A 20,833-nucleotide genomic window follows, 5' to 3' on the forward strand; every position below is an offset into this window, starting at 1 on the left:
ATGTTCTCCCCGTGTTTGTGTGGGTTTCCTCTGGGTGCTCCAGTTTCCTCCAACACTCCAAAAACATACTAGTAGGTTAATTGGCTGCTATTATATTGACCCTTAGGGCTAGATTTACTAAACTGAAAAAGTGGAGATGTTGCCTATATTCTAGCTGTCATTTATTTAGTGCACTCTACAAAATGACAGCTAGAATCTGACTGGTTGCTATAGGCAACATCTACACTTTTTCAAACCCGCAGTTTAGTAAATATACCCCTCAGTCTCTCGGTCTGTGTATGTTAGGGAATTTAGACTGTAAGCTGCAAAGGGGCAGGGACTGATGTGAGCGAGTTCTCTGTACTGCACTGCGGAATTAGTGACGCTATATAAAAGAGCTGCTGCTGATGATAGATTGAGCCTGTTATCAATTTAGTCTAAATAGGCATTGAACCATTTGCTGCTAAAGCACGTTCACACGAGTGAATACAACAGAAGGGGTAGAGGGAAGATCACCAGTGTACCTACACTTCAAATATATTTAAAATGTGCAGAATCCTTAGGAAAATGGCAGTGTGGCAAAGTTCATTACTTAACCTTCACTTTTGAGGAGCATAAGAAGCTCAAAGCTCCCCTGCAGTAAAGCGTACTCTACTTAAATGAGTGTTCTCATAGAACATAAGCAACATTAATATTGCAAAGTGAACCCTTGTATAGATTAATTCACTTACAGAGCATACTGAAATAAGTGCACACATTCTATGGTAATATTTATTTTATCAGTTTTATTAACACAGACTGGCAACATATGTAAAATTAGAATGCATTGTGCATTCACACAACAAATCTGCAATCAAGATATATTCTCAATGATCCATTCTTATGGTTTTTAAAGTCAATAATGCTATAAGAATATATTTGTCAAATATATGAATAATGTTATAAGAGTCCTTTAGATATGAAAACAATAGGAAATAATATCTGGCCCACGGATTAGCGCTTCCTTTTGCACGCCTAGAGGAGTTTGCAAGTTAGACACCTGGAAATTATGTCCCTCCATGTCACAGGCATTGAACCGCTCAGCACAAACTGCGACACGCTGGTAGAGTGTGAAGGAGACCGGAAGACCCGCGGAAGCAAGAAAGCTGCGGAGGAAGAGAAGGCGAAGGGATGCACGGGTTTTCTGATGCGAATCAGGGCTGCAGTGGGCCAGAGCCCGTGGTGAAGATGGATCAAATCCACGCCCAGAAGGAGATGGTGGTCTAGGGAGGCGGATTATGGGTACCTGAGGAAGCAGTAGAGACTCCTGGGAGAAAAGCAAAAACACAAATTGACAATAGAACTGTGAGAAACATCTAGTTTGCAGGTAGATAATGTTACAGAACATGCTATATGCAGATTTTGTAGGATTCGTTTGGAGGGGAAAAGCACACAAAGGTGGTTGGATTACACAAGGAAATGTTAAAGAATAAGGTGTAAAGGTTGGAGACAGCAGTTCTGAGATGTTATTGAAATAATGTACATGTAAATTGAAGGGTCAGGAAGAAATAAAACTAGAATGAATAGACTGGCTAGGAAAAATAACAGATGGAGGATGAGTCTGAATAGGTGGAAAGATGAACTAGTAATACCCCATTCATACTGCACCAAAAACCCAGGCTTTTGACAGGGCAAGCCCAGATGACATGGGTCGAAGTGCAGTAGGAGTGGTCCTAGATCTAATTCCCAGGTCAGCAGACCTGGGTCTTTTGGTGGGATAATTCCCGAGTCTGCCCCGGGAAGCCTGCACTATGAATGGTGCGACCTGGGTTTTTGAACCCGGGTCTCACCAAACACAATGTTAAAGTAAAAAAAAAAAAAAATCCATCACAGGAGGAGCCAATCAGAGACCCTTTTGTGATGTTGCCATGGAGACCCCGAGCAGACTCATGTTCAGTATGAACACGGTCTACATGGGGTTTTGACTTCGGGGGAGCCTCTGCCCCCCGGCATATTGCCTGGGCGGCAGTATGAAAGCAGTATCAGTAGGAAGATGGAAGGAGACAGGAGGGTAAAGGGGGTGGAATGGTGTGATGCAATTGAAAGCTAACAATGTGAATAAACATTGAGAACAAGAAAGTGTGCAACTAGGGAGAAATAAATTGCTGAAAATGAAATACAAATACATGCAAAAATTATACTTTCACCCACCAAAGCTCTGATAAACTAAGCATATATGAACCTTATAAAGGTTATAAAATTAGCGGTATATTTGGCAAAAAAATTTAAATAAATATGTAAAAAAAAAATCTCACTGTGTTGGACCTTATATTGCCTATATATTAACCCATATATATATATATATATATATATATATATATATATATATATATATATATATATATATATATATATATATATATATATATATATATATATATATATATATATATATATATATATATATATATATGGCATAGGTACAACAGAATGAAGGCGCAATGGTGATGTTAACAGATATTACTGAACAAGGTGGGTAAGTAAATAAGCATGTGGATTCAGTACAAATCTCTGGGTTGGTATTCAACAAGATATACAATTCGTCCAGTCTTAATCCAAATGTAAGACAGAGTAACCAGTCATATCAAAACATGAATGTGCAGAATTCCACTCTAAAAGCAGGGTGGAGTAGAAAAGTTCATGTGCAACTCGTACACACTTGCTAGGCTGCTGTATCACAGCTACAATTCATTGTCATCAGAGGACAGAAATGTGCAAAAGGTGTGTGAAAATTCAGTTCATCAGATAATACAAATCAATAGTTAAAGGCGTACCAGAGAGTAATATAAAACCAGCTTATCTGTAACAGGGTCTACAGGGGGGGATCCCAGCTCCACCTAGTAGATCAGGAACGGACAAACAGGAACCACGAGCGATATTTCTTAGATACGGCAGACGTTCCGAGTGTATACACTGCTCTCAGACTCCAATCAACCAGATAAATAGAGATAAAAGAGCTATATAGTGTAGTAATTTATGTATACCAGATAGATATAAAAAACCCAATAATTGGGAGCGTACCAGAAAATAGTATAAAACTGGCTTATCTGTATCAGGGTCTCCAAGGGGGAATCTCAGCTCCGCCTAATAAGTCAGGAACGGACAATACGGCGACCGCAATAGACGATATTTCTTAACCACGGACCGACGTCTCAATGAAAGTACCGCTCTCAAACTCCATTCAGCCAGAATGTTAAAAGGAAAGGAGCCATATAGTGTAGTAATTTATGTACAATGGATTTATTCAGCAAACATAAAAATGCAAACTCACATTCAGCAAGATAAATAAAAGCTTATCTGTACTCAGCAGTTAGTCAACTTTTACCAGTATGGATCCCTGGAAGGTTTCTGGTTATTACCGGCGATCTCCGCACAGAAGTATCAGGTATATAACATCAAAAAATGGTCAGGGTGGAAGTATGACTTAACTAGCATATACAGGGATAGTAATGCCTCAACGCGTTTCGTCTGGGTAGACTTCATCAGGAGGAAAAGACATCTATTGCCTATGTTTAGGGCTTGTTTATATAGTTTAGGCGGTGGCCATTTTGCGCATGCGCAGTGCGCGACCTGTACCGCGCATGCGCAGTGCGCAGATGCTACTGCGCATGTGCAGAGCACTCGCGATCGCGCGAGTGCTAGGGGACTCACAGATAGTTTTATGTTGTCAGAGAATGGGGGTCCCTGTCCCAGGACATTAATAATTCTTGTCCTGGGCTGATTGTAGTGTAAAAGACAGGCTGGGGGAATCCGAGTACGGCGGCCATCTTAGGTGAGGGCGCCTGTCATGGATTTGCCATGTATGAGGCCAATAGTGGCCATCTTAGTTAAGGAATGCTATTGCGCATGTGCAGGGCACTCGCGATCACGCGAGTGTTGGGATATTCATGAATAATTTTTACGCTATCAAAGCATAGGGGTCATTGTTCCAGGACTTTAGTAATTCATGTCCTGGGCAGATTGTAGTGTATAAAGCAGGCTGGGGGAATCCGAGTACGGCGGCCATCTTGGATGAGGGCACATAACATGGATATTCCATGTATGAGGCCAACAATGGCCATCTTAGACAAGGGAATGAGACATTATAATAATAGGCAATATGGGATATTGTGTTACATAGGCACATAAAAAAGAGGTATAAAAGCCATATAAAACCGATGTGTTGGTCTAATAGTAAAATACAGTAAGTAATAAATACAATTGGCATAAGTAGTAAAATACAGTAAGTAAAAACAGTAATATAAAATGTTAACAAAAACACTACAAACACAATTTTAAGGGGCGTCTTGTACATCCAATAGACCTCTAAGTCTATGGCCATACTGAACAACCTTGGTAATGGCCATCAACAATAAACAGCCCACAGTTAAAACAAGTGTTAAAGATGTAGAATTATAGCTATAAAAAGGGTGCAATTTCATAACCCTCGTTGAGGCCGGAGGGGGTGAGGGTATTCAGTTGAAAAATCCAGAACATTTCTCGTTTCGATAGTTTGGACTGAAGATCTCCGCCTCTACGTCCTAAGCAGACATTTTCTATCCCTTTAAAAGTAAGATGACTGGGATCAGAACCGTGTTTCTTATTGAAATGTCTGGAAACGGAATGTGACTCAACCTTATTTTTAATATTGCGAACGTGTTCTTGAATTCTTAGTTTCAGTGATCTTTTCGTTTTGCCTACATATTTAAGACCACATGAGCATTCTAATAAATATATGACTGACGGTGTTTGGCAGTTCATAAATTCTTTTATATTGAACTTCTGGCTATTGTCATAATTATAGAATACTTTCTTATCTGGACTTGCAAATCTGCAAATGTTGCAGTGACTGCACTTATTGAAACCCTTAACCGCTAGGAATGTATTGGAGGTGGTAGTATGAATGTCTGGTATCATACTTGGGGCAAGAGCATCTTTCAAATTTCTATTCTTACGGTAGATAATGTCAGGTTTTGCTGGAAGGATAGTGGCTAGAATTGGGTCCATACGTAAGATCTCCCAATGTTTGGAGATAGTGGACCTTATTCTGTACTCGCAGGAATTATAATTAGTGATGAAGGGGATTCGTTCCTTTTGATCGTCCCTAGTTTTATATTGTAGTAAGTCAGTTCTTTTAACCCCTTCAATTTTTGTTAGAGCTTCTGAGATGAGTTTGTCTGGGTAGCCCCTTTCCTGGAAGCGTTGTGCGTACATATGTAATTGCTCCCTACATTGAGCTTCATTGCTGCAGTTTCTTTTTATCCTATAAAATTGAGAGTATGGGATATTAGATTTCCATCTCTTTACATGACCGCTTTTGTAGTGGAGATAACTATTGGTATCCACTGTTTTAATAAAATTCTTCATTTCAACCCTATTGTTAATTCCTGTGAGAACTAAATCTAGGTATTCAATGCTAGTGGTGTTCCGATTAGCTGTGAATTTAAGATTATAGTTATTATTGCTAATGTAGGCAAGGAATGAGTTAATGGATTCATCGTCGCCCTCCCAGACCATGAGGATATCGTCTATATATCTCTTGTAAATTTTGATACAGTGGGAGAAGGGATTGGGCTTATAAATGTATTCATGTTCCCAGCTCCCCATAAGTAGATTGGCGAAGCTTGGCGCAAAAATCGTGCCCATAGCTGTGCCGCATATCTGGAGGTAGAAAGTTTCTAGAAATTTGAAATAATTGTGAGTAAGGATGAACCTCATTAATTCACACAAAAAATCTTTATGTTCTAAAGAAAGGTCTGGGTCTGGATCTAGGAATTCTCTACAGGCATTTATGCCCTTGTCGTGCTCAATAGCTGTGTATAGTGATTGGACATCAATGGTGAGCCAGACGTACTTAGGGTTCCAGCAGAAATCCTCAAAGATATTTAGAACACTACTTGTGTCCTTAAGGTAAGATTCGAGCTTAGTAACGTATTTGCTAAGAAAAATATTGACATATTCGGAGATGTGGGATGTAAGGGAATCGATGCCAGCCACTATGGGTCTACCGGGAGGTTTAGTCAATGTTTTATGAATTTTTGGTAAAAAATAGAACACCGGTATAATAGGGTTCTGGACCAGTAGGTATTGATATTCATCTTTGGTAAGTGTGTTGTTACGTAGGCCTTTTAAGAGTGTATCTCTTAATGATGATACGTATTCCATAGTAGGATCAGTCTGTAATTTAGTATATGAGATTTCATCGTTCAATAGTCTCTCAGCTTCTTCTATGTAGGCTGATCTATCTAGTAGGACGACACCTCCCCCTTTATCAGCTTGTTTAATAATCAATTCTTTATTTGTGGCTAGAGTTTCTATTGCCTGAAGTTCTTGTTTAGTTAGATTAGCGGGTTTTGGGTTAGTGTAATTTTCTCTGCACAGGTCTTTGATCACCAATTCTTGGAAAAGATCAATATGGCTACTCCTAGATTCCAAAGGATAAAACTTAGAGGTAGGTTTCAGTCCTGATTTGGACATGTTTTCATAGTTGGAAATGATAGCTGTGTCCTTTCTAGCGAAGTGTCGCTTCAATGTCAATTTTCTAGTATATTTATTAATATCTATGAACATCTGAAATTTATTTGGCTTGTGTGTGGGGGCAAATGACAACCCTTTACTAAGTAATGAAAATTCAGAACCATTGAGTTGGTGTTTTGATAAATTGAATATCCCATTTTCTTTTAGTGTTTTATCATTCACGAGTTGAACCTTCTCCTTTGTTTTTTGTAGGCCCCCTCGTTTTCCCCTTCTTCCATGTGCCTGCGCTTCATGGGTGAGGCTATTCTGATATTTTCTTTGACATTTCGCTTGTTGCCCCCTCTCTCGTGTAACAAGCGTACTGGGGATAAAAAATCGTCACTGTCACTGGCATCGACAGTGTCTAAAGTGAGGAATCTGTTTCTAAGAGGTATCTGTTCTGCAGGTGGATGTTTCTTAGTGGGGGGGCTGTAGCGTGTTCTATCACGGTTTTGTTTAGCGGTTTTCCAGTGGTAATCTGGTTGGTATGAGTTATCGGGATAGGAGGAATAATTATTCTTACGGAAAGGTTGTGTTGTCTGCCTTTTCCATTGTTTAATGTTGTTTCTCTCATAGTCCTGTTTGTCCCTAATGAACTTTTTTTCCTTGGTTCTAACCACTTCTAATTCTAATCTTTCAAGTTTTTTGTTAAGAACCTGTTCGTTAATGGCATAGTCCTCTTGTGTTTTAAATGGTTCTAAGAGGATATCTTTAGTTTAAATTTCTTCCTCAATGTTATGGAATGTTTTTTTCTTTTCACGGATGATAAGTTTCATAAGATTCAAGGAGCACTCATGTAGAGTTTGGTCCCAGTCTCTCATGAAATCAATATCATCACTTCCAAAGGTAGGGGATTTATTGATGCGTAAACCCCTAGGGATGCGGTTGACAGAGATATAGTGTTCTAAACCTTGGACATCCCACCATATACGTGTTTCTTTCATAAACAATTTTTCTATGTCCCAGAAAAGACTATCTAGGTCTGATCGTGATTCTGATATATTGACATCATCATTGAAAATCTTCTTACACCAGTCTGATCTTTTGGTTATTCTGTCTGTATTTTTCCACATATTGCTATCGTGGAAGATACAATCTGTAAGGCTGCCTGTTCATATCAAAAACCAAGGGAATAGATGTAGCAGACAAGATGTAAACACTGGCGCTCAACACAGTATTGTATAAATAACTAAATCAATTCAATCCCACATATACACCTCTTCCATGTAAGGAGGCAGCCTTCCTTCAAAACACTGGCTGGTAAGGCCGAAATAAAATGGCATAGGTACAACAGAATGAAGGCGCAATGGTGATGTTAACAGATATTACTGAACAAGGTGGGTAAGTAAATAAGCATGTGGATTCAGTACAAATCTCTGGGTTGGTATTCAACAAGATATACAATTCGTCCAGTCTTAATCCAAATGTAAGACAGAGTAACCAGTCATATCAAAACATGAATGTGCAGAATTCCACTCTAAAAGCAGGGTGGAGTAGAAAAGTTCATGTGCAACTCGTACACACTTGCTAGGCTGCTGTATCACAGCTACAATTCATTGTCATCAGAGGACAGAAATGTGCAAAAGGTGTGTGAAAATTCAGTTCATCAGATAATACAAATCAATAGTTAAAGGCGTACCAGAGAGTAATATAAAACCAGCTTATCTGTAACAGGGTCTACAGGGGGGGATCCCAGCTCCACCTAGTAGATCAGGAACGGACAAACAGGAACCACGAGCGATATTTCTTAGATACGGCAGACGTTCCGAGTGTATACACTGCTCTCAGACTCCAATCAACCAGATAAATAGAGATAAAAGAGCTATATAGTGTAGTAATTTATGTATACCAGATAGATATAAAAAACCCAATAATTGGGAGCGTACCAGAAAATAGTATAAAACTGGCTTATCTGTATCAGGGTCTCCAAGGGGGAATCTCAGCTCCGCCTAATAAGTCAGGAACGGACAATACGGCGACCGCAATAGACGATATTTCTTAACCACGGACCGACGTCTCAATGAAAGTACCGCTCTCAAACTCCATTCAGCCAGAATGTTAAAAGGAAAGGAGCCATATAGTGTAGTAATTTATGTACAATGGATTTATTCAGCAAACATAAAAATGCAAACTCACATTCAGCAAGATAAATAAAAGCTTATCTGTACTCAGCAGTTAGTCAACTTTTACCAGTATGGATCCCTGGAAGGTTTCTGGTTATTACCGGCGATCTCCGCACAGAAGTATCAGGTATATAACATCAAAAAATGGTCAGGGTGGAAGTATGACTTAACTAGCATATACAGGGATAGTAATGCCTCAACGCGTTTCGTCTGGGTAGACTTCATCAGGAGGAAAAGACATCTATTGCCTATGTTTAGGGCTTGTTTATATAGTTTAGGCGGTGGCCATTTTGCGCATGCGCAGTGCGCGACCTGTACCGCGCATGCGCAGTGCGCAGATGCTACTGCGCATGTGCAGAGCACTCGCGATCGCGCGAGTGCTAGGGGACTCACAGATAGTTTTATGTTGTCAGAGAATGGGGGTCCCTGTCCCAGGACATTAATAATTCTTGTCCTGGGCTGATTGTAGTGTAAAAGACAGGCTGGGGGAATCCGAGTACGGCGGCCATCTTAGGTGAGGGCGCCTGTCATGGATTTGCCATGTATGAGGCCAATAGTGGCCATCTTAGTTAAGGAATGCTATTGCGCATGTGCAGGGCACTCGCGATCACGCGAGTGTTGGGATATTCATGAATAATTTTTACGCTATCAAAGCATAGGGGTCATTGTTCCAGGACTTTAGTAATTCATGTCCTGGGCAGATTGTAGTGTATAAAGCAGGCTGGGGGAATCCGAGTACGGCGGCCATCTTGGATGAGGGCACATAACATGGATATTCCATGTATGAGGCCAACAATGGCCATCTTAGACAAGGGAATGAGACATTATAATAATAGGCAATATGGGATATTGTGTTACATAGGCACATAAAAAAGAGGTATAAAAGCCAATATCACAATATCCCATATTGCCTATTATTATAATGTCTCATTCCCTTGTCTAAGATGGCCATTGTTGGCCTCATACATGGAATATCCATGTTATGTGCCCTCATCCAAGATGGCCGCCGTACTCGGATTCCCCCAGCCTGCTTTATACACTACAATCTGCCCAGGACATGAATTACTAAAGTCCTGGAACAATGACCCCTATGCTTTGATAGCGTAAAAATTATTCATGAATATCCCAACACTCGCGTGATCGCGAGTGCCCTGCACATGCGCAATAGCATTCCTTAACTAAGATGGCCACTATTGGCCTCATACATGGCAAATCCATGACAGGCGCCCTCACCTAAGATGGCCGCCGTACTCGGATTCCCCCAGCCTGTCTTTTACACTACAATCAGCCCAGGACAAGAATTATTAATGTCCTGGGACAGGGACCCCCATTCTCTGACAACATAAAACTATCTGTGAGTCCCCTAGCACTCGCGCGATCGCGAGTGCTCTGCACATGCGCAGTAGCATCTGCGCACTGCGCATGCGCGGTACAGGTCGCGCACTGCGCATGCGCAAAATGGCCACCGCCTAAACTATATAAACAAGCCCTAAACATAGGCAATAGATGTCTTTTCCTCCTGATGAAGTCTACCCAGACGAAACGCGTTGAGGCATTACTATCCCTGTATATGCTAGTTAAGTCATACTTCCACCCTGACCATTTTTTAAAGTTATATACCTGATACTTCTGTGCGGAGATCGCCGGTAATAACCAGAAACCTTCCAGGGATCCATACTGGTAAAAGTTGACTAACTGCTGAGTACAGATAAGCTTTTATTTATCTTGCTGAATGTGAGTTTGCATTTTTATGTTTGCAGAATAAATCCATTGTACATAAATTACTACACTATATGGCTCCTTTCCTTTTAACATTCTGGCTGAATGGAGTTTGAGAGCGGTACTTTCATTGAGACGTCGGTCCGTGGTTAAGAAATATCGTCTATTGCGGTCGCCGTATTGTCCGTTCCTGACTTATTAGGCGGAGCTGAGATTCCCCCTTGGAGACCCTGATACAGATAAGCCAGTTTTATACTATTTTCTGGTACGCTCCCAATTATTGGGTTTTTTATATCTATCTGGTATACATAAATTACTACACTATATAGCTCTTTTATCTCTATTTATCTGGTTGATTGGAGTCTGAGAGCAGTGTATACACTCGGAACGTCTGCCGTATCTAAGAAATATCGCTCGTGGTTCCTGTTTGTCCGTTCCTGATCTACTAGGTGGAGCTGGGATCCCCCCCTGTAGACCCTGTTACAGATAAGCTGGTTTTATATTACTCTCTGGTACGCCTTTAACTATTGATTTGTATTATCTGATGAACTGAATTTTCACACACCTTTTGCACATTTCTGTCCTCTGATGACAATGAATTGTAGCTGTGATACAGCAGCCTAGCAAGTGTGTACGAGTTGCACATGAACTTTTCTACTCCACCCTGCTTTTAGAGTGGAATTCTGCACATTCATGTTTTGATATGACTGGTTACTCTGTCTTACATTTGGATTAAGACTGGACGAATTGTATATCTTGTTGAATACCAACCCAGAGATTTGTACTGAATCCACATGCTTATTTACTTACCCACCTTGTTCAGTAATATCTGTTAACATCACCATTGCGCCTTCATTCTGTTGTACCTATGCCATTTTATTTCGGCCTTACCAGCCAGTGTTTTGAAGGAAGGCTGCCTCCTTACATGGAAGAGGTGTATATGTGGGATTGAATTGATTTAGTTATTTATACAATACTGTGTTGAGCGCCAGTGTTTACATCTTGTCTGCTACATCTATTCCCTTGGTTTTTGATATAAACAGGCAGCCTTACAGATTGTATCTTCCACGATAGCAATATGTGGAAAAATACAGACAGAATAACCAAAAGATCAGACTGGTGTAAGAAGATTTTCAATGATGATGTCAATATATCAGAATCACGATCAGACCTAGATAGTCTTTTCTGGGACATAGAAAAATTGTTTATGAAAGAAACACGTATATGGTGGGATGTCCAAGGTTTAGAACACTATATCTCTGTCAACCGCATCCCTAGGGGTTTACGCATCAATAAATCCCCTACCTTTGGAAGTGATGATATTGATTTCATGAGAGACTGGGACCAAACTCTACATGAGTGCTCCTTGAATCTTATGAAACTTATCATCCGTGAAAAGAAAAAAACATTCCATAACATTGAGGAAGAAATTTAAACTAAAGATATCCTCTTAGAACCATTTAAAACACAAGAGGACTATGCCATTAACGAACAGGTTCTTAACAAAAAACTTGAAAGATTAGAATTAGAAGTGGTTAGAACCAAGGAAAAAAAGTTCATTAGGGACAAACAGGACTATGAGAGAAACAACATTAAACAATGGAAAAGGCAGACAACACAACCTTTCCGTAAGAATAATTATTCCTCCTATCCCGATAACTCATACCAACCAGATTACCACTGGAAAACCGCTAAACAAAACCGTGATAGAACACGCTACAGCCCCCCCACTAAGAAACATCCACCTGCAGAACAGATACCTCTTAGAAACAGATTCCTCACTTTAGACACTGTCGATGCCAGTGACAGTGACGATTTTTTATCCCCAGTACGCTTGTTACACGAGAGAGGGGGCAACAAGCGAAATGTCAAAGAAAATATCAGAATAGCCTCACCCATGAAGCGCAGGCACATGGAAGAAGGGGAAAACGAGGGGGCCTACAAAAAACAAAGGAGAAGGTTCAACTCGTGAATGATAAAACACTAAAAGAAAATGGGATATTCAATTTATCAAAACACCAACTCAATGGTTCTGAATTTTCATTACTTAGTAAAGGGTTGTCATTTGCCCCCACACACAAGCCAAATAAATTTCAGATGTTCATAGATATTAATAAATATACTAGAAAATTGACATTGAAGCGACACTTCGCTAGAAAGGACACAGCTATCATTTCCAACTATGAAAACATGTCCAAATCAGGACTGAAACCTACCTCTAAGTTTTATCCTTTGGAATCTAGGAGTAGCCATATTGATCTTTTCCAAGAATTGGTGATCAAAGACCTGTGCAGAGAAAATTACACTAACCCAAAACCCGCTAATCTAACTAAACAAGAACTTCAGGCAATAGAAACTCTAGCCACAAATAAAGAATTGATTATTAAACAAGCTGATAAAGGGGGAGGTGTCGTCCTACTAGATAGATCAGCCTACATAGAAGAAGCTGAGAGACTATTGAACGATGAAATCTCATATACTAAATTACAGACTGATCCTACTATGGAATACGTATCATCATTAAGAGATACACTCTTAAAAGGCCTACGTAACAACACACTTACCAAAGATGAATATCAATACCTACTGGTCCAGAACCCTATTATACCGGTGTTCTATTTTTTACCAAAAATTCATAAAACATTGACTAAACCTCCCGGTAGACCCATAGTGGCTGGCATCGATTCCCTTACATCCCACATCTCCGAATATGTCAATATTTTTCTTAGCAAATACGTTACTAAGCTCGAATCTTACCTTAAGGACACAAGTAGTGTTCTAAATATCTTTGAGGATTTCTGCTGGAACCCTAAGTACGTCTGGCTCACCATTGATGTCCAATCACTATACACAGCTATTGAGCACGACAAGGGCATAAATGCCTGTAGAGAATTCCTAGATCCAGACCCAGACCTTTCTTTAGAACATAAAGATTTTTTGTGTGAATTAATGAGGTTCATCCTTACTCACAATTATTTCAAATTTCTAGAAACTTTCTACCTCCAGATATGCGGCACAGCTATGGGCACGATTTTTGCGCCAAGCTTCGCCAATCTACTTATGGGGAGCTGGGAACATGAATACATTTATAAGCCCAATCCCTTCTCCCACTGTATCAAAATTTACAAGAGATATATAGACGATATCCTCATGGTCTGGGAGGGCGACGATGAATCCATTAACTCATTCCTTGCCTACATTAGCAATAATAACTATAATCTTAAATTCACAGCTAATCGGAACACCACTAGCATTGAATACCTAGATTTAGTTCTCACAGGAATTAACAATAGGGTTGAAATGAAGAATTTTATTAAAACAGTGGATACCAATAGTTATCTCCACTACAAAAGCGGTCATGTAAAGAGATGGAAATCTAATATCCCATACTCTCAATTTTATAGGATAAAAAGAAACTGCAGCAATGAAGCTCAATGTAGGGAGCAATTACATATGTACGCACAACGCTTCCAGGAAAGGGGCTACCCAGACAAACTCATCTCAGAAGCTCTAACAAAAATTGAAGGGGTTAAAAGAACTGACTTACTACAATATAAAACTAGGGACGATCAAAAGGAACGAATCCCCTTCATCACTAATTATAATTCCTGCGAGTACAGAATAAGGTCCACTATCTCCAAACATTGGGAGATCTTACGTATGGACCCAATTCTAGCCACTATCCTTCCAGCAAAACCTGACATTATCTACCGTAAGAATAGAAATTTGAAAGATGCTCTTGCCCCAAGTATGATACCAGACATTCATACTACCACCTCCAATACATTCCTAGCGGTTAAGGGTTTCAATAAGTGCAGTCACTGCAACATTTGCAGATTTGCAAGTCCAGATAAGAAAGTATTCTATAATTATGACAATAGCCAGAAGTTCAATATAAAAGAATTTATGAACTGCCAAACACCGTCAGTCATATATTTATTAGAATGCTCATGTGGTCTTAAATATGTAGGCAAAACGAAAAGATCACTGAAACTAAGAATTCAAGAACACGTTCGCAATATTAAAAATAAGGTTGAGTCACATTCCGTTTCCAGACATTTCAATAAGAAACACGGTTCTGATCCCAGTCATCTTACTTTTAAAGGGATAGAAAATGTCTGCTTAGGACGTAGAGGCGGAGATCTTCAGTCCAAACTATCGAAACGAGAAATGTTCTGGATTTTTCAACTGAATACCCTCACCCCCTCCGGCCTCAACGAGGGTTATGAAATTGCACCCTTTTTATAGCTATAATTCTACATCTTTAACACTTGTTTTAACTGTGGGCTGTTTATTGTTGATGGCCATTACCAAGGTTGTTCAGTATGGCCATAGACTTAGAGGTCTATTGGATGTACAAGACGCCCCTTAAAATTGTGTTTGTAGTGTTTTTGTTAACATTTTATATTACTGTTTTTACTTACTGTATTTTACTACTTATGCCAATTGTATTTATTACTTACTGTATTTTACTATTAGACCAACACATCGGTTTTATATGGCTTTTATACCTCTTTTTTATGTGCCTATGTAACACAATATCCCATATTGCCTATTATTATAATGTCTCATTCCCTTGTCTAAGATGGCCATTGTTGGCCTCATACATGGAATATCCATGTTATGTGCCCTCATCCAAGATGGCCGCCGTACTCGGATTCCCCCAGCCTGCTTTATACACTACAATCTGCCCAGGACATGAATTACTAAAGTCCTGGAACAATGACCCCTATGCTTTGATAGCGTAAAAATTATTCATGAATATCCCAACACTCGCGTGATCGCGAGTGCCCTGCACATGCGCAATAGCATTCCTTAACTAAGATGGCCACTATTGGCCTCATACATGGCAAATCCATGACAGGCGCCCTCACCTAAGATGGCCGCCGTACTCGGATTCCCCCAGCCTGTCTTTTACACTACAATCAGCCCAGGACAAGAATTATTAATGTCCTGGGACAGGGACCCCCATTCTCTGACAACATAAAACTATCTGTGAGTCCCCTAGCACTCGCGCGATCGCGAGTGCTCTGCACATGCGCAGTAGCATCTGCGCACTGCGCATGCGCGGTACAGGTCGCGCACTGCGCATGCGCAAAATGGCCACCGCCTAAACTATATAAACAAGCCCTAAACATAGGCAATAGATGTCTTTTCCTCCTGATGAAGTCTACCCAGACGAAACGCGTTGAGGCATTACTATCCCTGTATATGCTAGTTAAGTCATACTTCCACCCTGACCATTTTTTAAAGTTATATACCTGATACTTCTGTGCGGAGATCGCCGGTAATAACCAGAAACCTTCCAGGGATCCATACTGGTAAAAGTTGACTAACTGCTGAGTACAGATAAGCTTTTATTTATCTTGCTGAATGTGAGTTTGCATTTTTATGTTTGCAGAATAAATCCATTGTACATAAATTACTACACTATATGGCTCCTTTCCTTTTAACATTCTGGCTGAATGGAGTTTGAGAGCGGTACTTTCATTGAGACGTCGGTCCGTGGTTAAGAAATATCGTCTATTGCGGTCGCCGTATTGTCCGTTCCTGACTTATTAGGCGGAGCTGAGATTCCCCCTTGGAGACCCTGATACAGATAAGCCAGTTTTATACTATTTTCTGGTACGCTCCCAATTATTGGGTTTTTTATATCTATCTGGTATACATAAATTACTACACTATATAGCTCTTTTATCTCTATTTATCTGGTTGATTGGAGTCTGAGAGCAGTGTATACACTCGGAACGTCTGCCGTATCTAAGAAATATCGCTCGTGGTTCCTGTTTGTCCGTTCCTGATCTACTAGGTGGAGCTGGGATCCCCCCCTGTAGACCCTGTTACAGATAAGCTGGTTTTATATTACTCTCTGGTACGCCTTTAACTATTGATTTGTATTATCTGATGAACTGAATTTTCACACACCTTTTGCACATTTCTGTCCTCTGATGACAATGAATTGTAGCTGTGATACAGCAGCCTAGCAAGTGTGTACGAGTTGCACATGAACTTTTCTACTCCACCCTGCTTTTAGAGTGGAATTCTGCACATTCATGTTTTGATATGACTGGTTACTCTGTCTTACATTTGGATTAAGACTGGACGAATTGTATATCTTGTTGAATACCAACCCAGAGATTTGTACTGAATCCACATGCTTATTTACTTACCCACCTTGTTCAGTAATATCTGTTAACATCACCATTGCGCCTTCATTCTGTTGTACCTATGCCATTTTATTTCGGCCTTACCAGCCAGTGTTTTGAAGGAAGGCTGCCTCCTTACATGGAAGAGGTGTATATGTGGGATTGAATTGATTTAGTTATTTATACAATACTGTGTTGAGCGCCAGTGTTTACATCTTGTCTGCTACATATATATATATATATATTAATTTAGTGCTCATGATGAGTGGGACTCTTCCTTAGCACACAGGGGTTCAAAGAAGTTAAAATTATATTGCTCAGTCCCTTACATCTATTTCCTGCCAGTGGTGGATGGGGCCTAATGACCTCATAACACAGAGAATGAGAATGATGTCATTAAGCCCCATCCCCTCACCCACTAGCTACAGAAAAATAATGGAGACGGAATGGGGAGAAGTCACCAAGAGTGCCATGACTCCTTCCTAGCACCAAGGAAGGAGGCAAGTTCCATCTTTCAAATGAGGTGCCTTCTTAAGTTATCTGACAATCATGTTTGATCACAAGACAATACCCCCCTACACTGCAAAAATAATTAAGAAGTCCAGGGATGGGGGAAGAGGGCACAAAACTCCCCCATCTTGGCTTCAAAGAAAATCAGGAGTCCCCACTGTCAAAAGATATGTTATTGTTTGGTGATCACTTGTAGTGACCAGACAATAACACCATACACTACAGAAAACATTAAGTATGGGGCGTGGCTTTATAAGGTTCAGCTCTCCCCCATCCTGGCACCAAGAAACTCAGGGGCACCGTCATTTGAAAGAGGCATCTCCTTTTTCAAATGAGGTATCTCTTAGTAGTTATTGTCTGGTGACCATACAATAACACTACAGAAATCTTTAAGAAGTCCACAGAAGGGTGTTCATAATACAAAGATCCTCCACATCATAGATTCAATAAATTAAGGGTACCTTCATACGGATGTTGTGGATTGATGCCAAAGCAAGAACTGCAATGTATTTTTTGGTGGCTTTTAGTAAAAAAAATAATAATTTGCTTTTAGTTCACTTTCTTGCAATTAAATTTAGAACACACTTTTTTGGCCATGTGGAATAGGTTATTTTTGATGTGAAAGGAAGTAGAAGGAAAACTGAGGCTCAAAGTCTAATTTTCAGAATGGTATATCTTGTTGGGCTACCCATATCATCCCTACACATTTTATAGTTTTTATTCCAGACTGAAAATTAGCAAAAAAAATGCATTTTCAAGTGCAGATGTTATCGTCAACATTTATTTATATTGCGCCAGCAAATTCTGTAGCGCTTTACAATTGGCAACAAACATTAACAAGACAATACTGGGTAATACATACAGACAGGTAAGAAAAGCTATGTGTAGAATCATGCTTTTTGCCATTATGGAAAGTCAGACGGATGGTAGAGCAAGAACCACAAAGTTTTACTTGTTGGTGTATAGGAAAAAAAAAAAAAAATGTACACAATTTTGATTTTAGTTAATTTTCTTGCAATTTCAGTAAAGAAAAAAAAAAAAACCTCAAACACTTTTGTGCCTTATCAGGAAGTATAAGCAAATTAATGGTAATATCTGAAAATACACAGTCCTCTGAAAAAAACCCCAACAAAGTATAATTTGTGAGGGTACCACACAAACAAATTGCTGATACTGATTTTGGAATCTGCCCAACCCAAAAAGTGTCAAGACAGGCTCAATCATAATCAGCAGGGAGGGGGGAGAGAGACTAGGGTCAATTTAATAGCACTTTAACCTACTAGTATGTTTTTGGATTATGGGAGGAAACTGGAGCACCCGGAAGAAACCTACGCAAACACAGGGAGAACATACAAACTCTGCACAGAAGGCCATGGCTGGGAATCAAACTCATGACCCCAGTGCTGTGAGGCAGAAGTACTAACCACTAAGCCACCATGGTGCCCACAAAGGGGTTAAAATAATATTTTGTTGATTATGGTGAAAAAAGGAACAATTGTTAACTTAGAGGAGTTGGGCTTCTAACCCAATATAACATTCTACCATTCTCTCTTACTAGATTTAAGTTTAAGGTAATATCATAATACCGCAGTATAGTAACATTTAGCACCAGTGTGTTGTGATGTCAAGGCTGTGGTTATCAGATTTCTTTACACAAAAATGCAATTGTACCGTAAGGCAGCTGATATAAAAACGACTCCGAGGCAACAAATAGAAAAACGAGACAGTAAGAAAACGAATGAGGACAAAAGTATGTAAATGGTTGCATGCAAACTCAATGCATCCCTTATGGTGTGCAATGTAACTCTATAGGAAGCATTTCCCTGGACTCAACCAACCACTTTATAGATAATAAAGAAACCTGACCTGTAAAATACTCACACTTTTAACATCCATACTCAGTTTGGGGGACTCCGCTGCGCACGCATCTACTGAGCCCTAGTGATCACATGACTTTTAAACGCCGAACAGCAGCACCGGAAATGTCGCGGCTATTTCGATTTGTTACAGCAAATGTGTAAATTACCTTTTAAACCCGTATCCATCTATGCAGATAGTTGTCTTAATAAGCGTTTTGGTTGTGCCCTGATAGGTTTCCTCTCACGTACCCTTACTTGACATGGCTTCGCGGGCTTCACCATTACGTACGGTCCCTGAGTACGTTACGTACGACTATTGCACGGGAGATCACTGGAGAAAGGGAACAGCGGGTCTGTGATAGGTTCCCGGCATCATAATGATGAGTACGGTGATGACCTGGCTGCGATAGTACTGGAAGCTCATTGGTTTCCTCTGAGTGGCTCCCTAAAGAGACGGTGACACCTCACAGTGTACAGGTGCTTATCTGTTACCGGCTGCTGGGGGAGTATATGTGTAACTAGAAGTCCATCGCTGCCATCATGACCGGGGGAAAGAAAAGTTCTAAAGAAAAGAAGAAAAGGAGGAGGTCAAACTCCTGTGACCCCGGCTCCCAGGTGGAGAGAAAAAGGAGGAACACAGAACCCAGTCATCAGGTACTTTTCTCAATCTCCCATGCTCTTACTTGAACCTTCGTGTAAAGTCATATACATTTCATCAACTTAATGATAGTCTACCATTATAATGATTAAAGAGAACATGTTAGGCAGGTATACGGTTTTCCCCCCTCAGGCTACTCTTATCTATTTAAATTAGGGTTTAACCATTTGAAGACTAGCATTTAGCCTCTGGTTTTATAGATCAAATTTCACTTTTTGAGATGCATCGTTTTAAAATGGAATAACTTAATTTATGGGAACAAGGTTTTGGGGTAAAAATACATGCTTCCATAGCCGTAACTAGGGCTGTGCGATAGGGGGACCGCCCAGGGCACAATGCTGAAGGGGGGCGCAGTTTAGGAATGTTAAAATTGAGGACTAGGGGCGCGGCATTTGTCTTTCTTGCCCCAGACACTAGAATTCTAAATTACGGCTCTGCATGCTTCCATGATTCTTCTCGGCCATTTCCTACGATTCGTGCAGCCCCACAAACTCAAAACAAAGTTAAATTGGTTAATTCATGCCAAATCACTGGTTGGTATTGCAGCCTCATATTATGGGGCATATTCAATTGTTCCGATTCCCCGCAACGTTAAAACTATTACCTTTATTACGGTAATAGTAAGCGAGAAAAGTACTGTAATAACGGTATTTATGCGCACTATTACCGTTATTACGGTAATAGTGCGCGGATTGTGAGATTTTTGGCGTTTCCGCCAACAATTGAATATGCCCCTATGAGTTTGATTTTGACCAGGGCCCTATTGTGTTTGCTGGGATTCCTCTGGGCGCTCCTGTTTCCTCCCACACTCCAAATCCATGCTGGTAGGTTAATTGTTTTCTGGCAAAGTGGTATGAGGCTGAGGTTAGCTTTTTATTCGGCCAGCTTCTTCACTTCTTATTTACGCTTCAGCTTCTTATTCAGAAAAGCTTATTTTAATAGGATTAAATCAAGATGGATCACTGATTTCACATCAGATTAACACTAAAGAGTGTCCCTTATACAAACTGCAATAGCATTTAGCCTGACCTAACAATTAACCTACCAGCATGGATTTGGAGTGTGGGAGGAAACAGGAGCGCCCAGAGGAATCCCAGCAAACACAATAGGGCCCTGGTCAAAATCAAACTCATAGGGGCATATTCAATTGATGGCGGAAACGGCAAAAATCTCGCGCTCCGCTCACTATTACCGTTATTACGAATAAGAAGCTAACTTCCGCTTTGTCAAAGTGGTTCCTAGTCTGTGTGTGTGGTAAGGGATTTAGATTGAAAGGGATTCATGAGTTTCACTATATAATATGCT

At 40.2% G+C, this 20,833-nt stretch overlaps 2 protein-coding genes across 2 annotated transcripts in view; one reads left to right on the plus strand and one right to left on the minus strand.

The window, feature by feature from the left end:
- Nucleotides 1–744: 744 nt before the first annotated feature.
- GEMIN7 (gem nuclear organelle associated protein 7) lies at nucleotides 745–18,991 on the minus strand. The gene is made up of 2 exons (XM_075210091.1): nucleotides 18,893–18,991; nucleotides 745–1,285 (listed from the first exon to the last, which is right to left on the minus strand). The coding sequence occupies exons 1-2, from the start codon at nucleotides 18,905–18,907 to the stop codon at nucleotides 932–934; spliced, it is 369 nt and encodes a 122-aa protein (XP_075066192.1). The 5' UTR covers nucleotides 18,908–18,991; the 3' UTR covers nucleotides 745–931.
- CAAP1 (caspase activity and apoptosis inhibitor 1) overlaps nucleotides 18,986–20,833 on the plus strand; it is a 45,366-nt gene continuing 43,518 nt past the window's right edge. Inside the window, exon 1 of the mRNA XM_075210081.1 lies at nucleotides 18,986–19,524. Within this exon, the coding sequence (XP_075066182.1) occupies nucleotides 19,411–19,524 (114 nt within the window). The 5' untranslated portion in view covers nucleotides 18,986–19,410. The remainder of the gene's footprint in view (nucleotides 19,525–20,833) is intronic.

Source organism: Mixophyes fleayi, chromosome 1 (genome assembly GCF_038048845.1).
Source record: "Mixophyes fleayi isolate aMixFle1 chromosome 1, aMixFle1.hap1, whole genome shotgun sequence".
Classification (NCBI taxonomy): Eukaryota; Metazoa; Chordata; class Amphibia; order Anura; family Limnodynastidae; genus Mixophyes; species Mixophyes fleayi.